We start from the raw sequence: 7,222 nt of genomic DNA, 5'->3' as shown, positions 1-7,222 counted from the left end.
TGCCATGGCACTCTACCCAGGGGGACAGCTTGAGGCTCTGTCTCAAAAAAAAAAAAAAAAAAAAGAAAAGAAAAAACTATTAGAATAGATCTGAAAATCATTAGGCTCATTGACCACGTTGTATGCATGATTTTGTGTACAAGTTTTGTTTAAAAATTTGCTTTCCAATAACAATAAGGCTGTGAGGAAGTACTTCCAAGGTAGTTTTCGATAGCTACTGTTACCTACAGAAGAACCCCAATGTGGAACGACTAGATTCAGTTATCTCAGTTTATAAAACTTACTAATACAAACATATCACTAGGAAATACATCATAAAAATTGATGGGCAACAGTTATTACAAAGTGTAATTACTTGGTTGACCATAAAAAGCAGAAACATCCATACTGTGGCTCATTTCTATAAGCCTCAGTCTACCCTGGAATAGAAGCAACCAAATTTTCTTCCACCAGCTGTTTTGAGCGTAAAAAAAAACTATCTTAGTGAACCTTAAAAAGCTACTTGCCTATCACACCACCCCCCAAAGAAAACTCTGATGCCTCCAAATCCTTGCTCACTTCATGCCATTGAGATCAAAGCTGACTGAGGAAGTACAGGAAACTCAGGAAACTCAGATCTAGATATCTCCCTGTCACTGAGGTATGGCTTTAAGAGGGTCACTTCATTTTTCTCCCCACTACTTCAACTTCTATAAAAAGCATGGAAACCTGCACCAGTCACCAGGAAGTCTTAAAATCAATAATTACTAGTAAATTTAAGTTAATCCTCAAGCACTCAGAGCAGAAAATAAGACTGTCATCTCTTTTTCTAGTGCTCTTTGATACCACTACATTGTTGTCTTATCTTTAAATTATTGGTTCAACAGTTGGTAGTCAGTTAATACCCTAACAATAACTTTTATAAACTAGGGGGAAGTGACCATTAGTTTGTTTTAGGGTCAGAACACCTTGACTCTGATCAATATTCTGTAAGTTTTCTCTAGCTTTAAGACACTGATGTGTACATTATGTTCTATATGATAGTGTCCCAGAAAAATGTAATCCTATGCTTTAATAAATTAATCAAAGAACGGCAAACTCTTTCTCCTAAAATCTATGACACTCCCACTGAGGGTTAAGGCATAGTTAAGGACAGGAGAAAAACATTTTAATAGAAATTTCTCTTCCTTCCCCTGTTCCTGACAAAATTAATCTTCTAATTTCTAAAATACAAGTTAAAAATAAATTATATGTATATAACCTCACCAGAAAGATTGCTTTTCTGTAATAAACTTATTCTAGGTACAAAGAATATGTGAATTTCTAAAACTATAGTAAGTACATTTTTTATTTATTTTTTTGAGACAAAGTTTCACTCTGTTGCCCTGGGGAGAGTGCTGTGGCATCATTATAGCTCACAGCAACCTCAAACTCTTGGCCTCTAGTCATCTTCTTATCTCAGCCTCCTGGGCAGCTGGGACTATAGGCGTACTGCACCATGCCTAGCTAGGTTTTTCTATCATTTATAACAATGAGGTTTCACTCTAGCTCAGGCAGGTCTGGAATTCCTGAGCTCAAGTAATCCACCCTCTTCAGCCTCATAGAGTGCTAGGATTACAGGCATGAGCCACCAGACCCAGCCAGCCTATGGTAAGACTATTTCAAAAAGCAACTTCAAGCAAAACACAAAAATCTTAAACATGATCAAATTCAGTACAAATGATGCTGAACACTGACATTTCATGTGCTCCTTAAAAAATAATTTCATTTCTCTTTGCCAAATGGTTTTAACTCCAATTAATTAAAAGAGCTCCACTTTGAAAATGTCAGTTCCATTATACTTACTAAAGTGTATCTGGAGGACCAATAATAAGGACTTCCCATCGGTACAGGTCATTGTCATCTATTAAACCTGCTGAAAAGCCTTCCACTGGATTTTTGTTGAGTTCTGTAAAAAAAATAGAGTTTGATCAGCACTTTTAAGCATACCATTTCCACCCAACAGATAAATTAATTACAGAACTTGAGCATAGATGTCATAAGGTCTAACCATTATAAGGATATACTTTTCCAGGTAAAATGCTACCTGATGGCCAAAACATTTCCATTTCTATAGCCTAAGGAAGCCATAGGTCAAGCAAACTATCCAGAAGACCAACTATACTGCCTTTATACCCTGTGTACAGCCAGGCTCTTACCATTCTAGACAGCCCTACAGAGATCTTTTAAGAGAGCTGGTTAAAATGCAGATATCCAGGCCCGTAACCCAGACATTCTGGTTCAGAAAGAACTATAATCAAACCAAGAATGCTAATTCTGGCTTGGTGCCTGTGGCTCAAGTGGCTAAGGTGCCAGCCACATACACCTAAGGTGGCGGGTTCGAATCCAGCCCAGACCCACCAAATAACAATGACAGCTGCAACCAAAAAATAGCCAGACATTGTGGCGGACGCCTGAGGTCCCAGCTACTTGGGAGGCTGAATACTAATTCGTAATTACGCTATGGTCTTTAGGATACACTTTCAGAAATAACTTTTCATTGGAGTTTACTGACCTTAACTTTCATTTATAGTGACATCTGTGTATCTATTTTACATGTTTCCTATAGTCAAGGGTCAGTCTACAGCTGTTTTTCTTACATGGTCCATCAGACTCCCACCAGGACAGGTTCTACCTGTGGGTGTTGACCCTTCTGCCAGCCACAGCTTCCAGCACACAGAAGTAGCTAACGAGAACTTGCAAGAGCCTACAAGAAATGGCTGTGGTACTGTCAGGTTTTCTCCTCTAGAGAAGAGTGTTCTGATACAGAGAAAGGAAGACCAGAGTGGGGGACAAGAATAGAGGCAAGAGACTAGTGAGATGGGAGGGAAACAGCTCAAAGAGATCTTAAGGAGCAGGTAAGGAGGCATTCGGAATTTGAACAGTTTCTAGAGATATATAGGGTTTAATAAAATTATCAAATGTTTTACCTACCAGAGGAGTTGAACACTGATTGGTTCAAGTTGAGAAATAGATACAAAGAACAGGCAAAAAGAGAATGTGCCTGAAAGGACATACTCTGAACAGGTATGCAATTCTCATATAACACCTGCTATCATCCTCAAAAAGCTCCATCTGACAATGAAAGTAAGTGCAATATAACTTAAGAGTGCTATAAAAGACTGAGCAAAGTATGTCTGTAATTGAGAAGATAATTTTTTTTAGCAATCAGAGATAGAACCATTTCAACAACTAAGATTTAATACCTTAACATACCAGCAAAATATGGAGAAAGCCAGCAGTGAATGTTTATATTTAAACATCAAAAATTTTACCCAAAATTTGAGGGGAGATTTGTTTTATAAGTCTAATATTTTTACCTACTAGGCAAAATAGACTTTTATAAGTACTATGAAACAAAATTCAAAACAAAAAACAACCCTAGCCTCACATAATCCTTAGTGCTGAGACCACAGGCATAAGATTCCATGCCCTGCCTATTTTTTACTTTTTTTTTTTTTCTATAGAGACAGAGTCTCACTTTATTGCCCTGGGTAGAGTGCCGTGGCATCACACAGCTCACAGCAACCTCTAACTCCTGGGCTTAAGCGATTCTCTTGCGTCAGCCTCCCAAGTAGCTGGGACTACAAGCACCCACCAATGCCTGGATATTTCTTTTTTGTAGTTTTTGTCCAGGGCTGGGTTTGAGCCCGCCACCTCTGGCATATGGGGCTGGCACTCTTCTCCTTTGAGCCACAGGCACCACCCAGCGCCCGGCTATTTCTTTGTTGCAGTTTGGCCGGGCCGAGTTTGAACTCACCACCCTCAGTATATGGGGTTGGTGCCTTACCCATTGAGCCACAGGTGCTGCCCACCTATTTTTGCTTTTAAATAACTATTATAAAAAAAATTTTTTTTTGAGACAGTCTCACTATGTCACCCTCAGTACAGTGCCATGGCGTCATGGCTCACAACAACCTCAAAGCCTTGGGTTCAAGAGTCTTGTCTCAAGTCTCCTAAGTAGCTGGGACTACAGTAGCCTGCAACAACGCCCGGCTATTTTTTGTTCAGTTGTCATTGTTGTTTACCAGGCCTGGGCTGGGCTCAAACCCGCCAGCCTCAGTGTATATGGCTGGCACCCTACTCACTGAGCTACAGGCGCCAAGCCTATTCTAAAATATTTTTAAGAGCTATTGAACATACAAAGACATTAAAGCTAGGAATTACATTTTAATTAGTTATTTTATTTATGCACATATGAATGCCAACTATGCTGCAGACCTACTAAAGAAGGAATGAAAGTCCCACTTGTCAGGTGGCACCTGTGGGTCAGTGAGTAGGGCACCAGCTCCTTATACCAAGGGTGGTGAGTTCAAACCTGGCCCTGGCCAAACTGCAACAAAAAAATAGCCAGTGTTGTGATGGGCGCCTGTAGTCCCAGCTACTCAGGAGGCTGAGGCTAGAGAATCCCCTAAGCTCAAGAGCTGGAGGTTGCTTTGAGCTGTACGCCACAGCTCTCTACCCACAGCTCTCTACGAGGGTGACAAACTGAGACTCTGTCTCAAAAAAAAAAAAAAGTCCCACTTGTCTACTGAGGGATAGAGTGGAGCAGACAAATGTAACGTGGCAATTATTTTCTACCAGAGTAATCTCATTTCCAACCTTTTCTAGATGTACAATACTGTATTACTCAGCCTATTTCCCCAATACTGAGTCTTGTGAAAGATTCCATTGTATCATTTATCCAGAATCACCCAGCTATTCCATTTTCCAGAGGTTCAATAGAGCTTCAAAAATGTAGGTAAGTAATCTTTAAATTTAGTATATATGGTCAAAACTAATCTTGAAATTTTCCTTAAACTTTCTAAAAAGTGTATCATTGTTTTTCACTGTTGCCTGAAAACCTTTAAGTTCTTTTTTTGTTTGTTTTTTTTGAGACAGGGCCTCAAGCTGTCACCCTGTGGCATGGCATCACAGCTCACAGCAACCTTCAACTCCTGGGCTTAAGCAATTCTCTTGCCTCTTTTATTTTTTTTAAATTATTTATTCATTTAACTTTTTGTTGTTGTTATTGTTGTTGCAGTTTTTGGCCGGGGCTGGGTTTGAACGTGCCACCTCCAGTATATGGGGCCGGTGCCCTTTTCCTTGAACCACAGGCGCCTCTCGACCCAAAGTTCTTAAAATCTTTTGCTCATGGCTCAGGGCCTATGACTCAAGCGGCTAGGGCGCCAGCCACATAAACCAGAGCTGGCGGGTTCGAATCCAGCCAAGGCCCACCAAACAACAATGACAACTACAACCAAAAAACAGCTAAGCAGTGCGGCAGATGCCTATAAGTCCCAGCTACTTGAGAGGTTGAGGCAAGAGAATGGCTTAAGCCCAAGAGTTTGAGGTTGCTGTGGGCTATGACACCACAGCACTCTACCCAGGGCAACAGCTTTAGCTGTCTCCAAAATAAATAAATAAATAATAAATAAAATAAAATAAAATAAAATATTTTGCTCATTCTTTCCATGTTCTACAGGCTTGAGTGTGTCCTTTGCTTATTCCACATAAATAATGCAAAAGGAATACTGAAGAATGTGGGACATCTTGCATGTTACATCTTTTGCTGCTAGTGTGGATTCTCTTAGGACTAGAAATGTCAATATCTAGCAGTTTAATCAAACCTATAATGGCAGATCATTACCATACTTCATGAATGCTTCCTTCAAAGTCAAGTACTATACTCTTCCATGAGGTCTCTCTAAATAATTTATCAAATAATGTTCTTTTGACATCTGTTAAATTCCTACTAATTAATTATACTTTTAGCCTGTACTACTCCACATGGCACTTAACCATCATCAGTTCTTGATACCCAGAAGTAAAAAGGCAACAAAAGAATGTTTAGTAAATGCTTCAACAATAGTACAGAAATCTGGGGAAACACAAAATGTAACAAAATCACGTAAAGTCAGCAAAGGCTTCTAGAAAGAAAAGAAATGAGACAAAGAATTGAGAGGGCTGACTGAAGAAGGACTGGTTAATTAGTACAAACATAAAAGTCTGATAGACAAGATAAAACCTAATGTTTGCTAGATAAGTACAGTGACTCTAGTTTATAAGAATATATTGGCCAGGCTCAGTGGCTCACGCCTATAATCCCAGCACTCTGGGAGGCCCAGGCTGGAAGAATGCCTGAGCTCATGGGTTTGAGACCAGCCTGAACTAGAGGGAGACCTCATCTCTAAAAATAGCCAGACATTGTGGCAGGTGTGTACAGTCCAGGCTACTTGGAAGGCTAAGGCAAGAGAATCGCTTGAGTCCAAGACTTTGAGGTTGCAGTGAGCTGTAACACTAAGGCATTCTAACCTGGGCAACAAAATGAGATTCTGCCTCAAAAATAAAAAAAAGAACGAAAAGAACATATTATATATTTCAAGCACAAAAGACAAATACTTACGGTAAGAGATATCCCAATTATACTGATTTGATCTTTATAAAGTATATAAATATACTAAAATATCACATGTACCCCCCCAATATGTACATTATGTGTCAACAAAAAGAATTATAAAGAAAATATATTTTTTACAGAGACAAAGAATTTGAGTAAAGGAGTGTTAGGTTTAGACAGAGTAGCATGTACAAAATCTTGAAATATGGAGATCGGTATATGACCAGAACAGAGGGTGGGGCAGTAGAAACTAGGATGTCAGAAGTTAGCCAACAAAGGACCTTAGTAAGCCATGTAAGTCTGGACTACACCCAGAGAGTAATGTTAACCCTTCAAGGGTAGTTCTCTTTCTAAATATAACAAAAGGAAGACCTCAGGAGATATACAACAGCAAAAACCAATCTTACAGCACATGTAGAATTAAATAAATAAGGCCTTGCTTAGTAAAGACAAAGAAACCAGGGCAGTGCCTATGGCTCAGTGGGTAGGCCAGCGGCTCCATATACCGAGAGTGGCAGGTTCAAACCCAGCCCCAGCCAAACTTTAACAAAAAATAGTTGGGCAGGCTCGGCGCCTATAGCTCAACTGGCTAAGGCGCCAGCCACGTACACCTAAGGTGGTGGGTCAAATCCCCAGCCCGGACCCGCCAAACAATGACAGCTGCAACCAAAAAACAGCCGGGCATTGTGGCGGGCACCTGTGGTCCCAGCCTCTTGGGAGGCGGAGGCAAGAGACTCGCTTGAGCCCAGGAGTTGGAGGTTGCTATGAGCTGTAATGCCACGGCACTCTACCCAGGGGGACAGCTTGAGGCTCTGTCTCAAAAAA

The 7,222-nt window shown here is 40.3% G+C and overlaps 1 protein-coding gene across 1 annotated transcript in view; it reads right to left on the bottom strand.

The window, feature by feature from the left end:
- Window positions 1–7,222, bottom strand: part of UBE2G1 (ubiquitin conjugating enzyme E2 G1) — a 109,302-nt gene that overhangs the window by 33,810 nt on the left and 68,270 nt on the right. Inside the window, exon 2 of the mRNA XM_003799047.3 lies at window positions 1,825–1,927. Within this exon, the coding sequence (XP_003799095.1) occupies window positions 1,825–1,927 (103 nt within the window). The remainder of the gene's footprint in view (window positions 1–1,824; window positions 1,928–7,222) is intronic.

This window comes from Otolemur garnettii, unplaced genomic scaffold (genome assembly GCF_000181295.1).
Source record: "Otolemur garnettii isolate 467f Iridium unplaced genomic scaffold, OtoGar3 scaffold00145, whole genome shotgun sequence".
NCBI lineage: Eukaryota > Metazoa > Chordata > Mammalia > Primates > Galagidae > Otolemur > Otolemur garnettii.
Note: the sequence above shows the minus strand (reverse complement) of the source record. Positions and strands in the feature narration are given on the sequence as shown.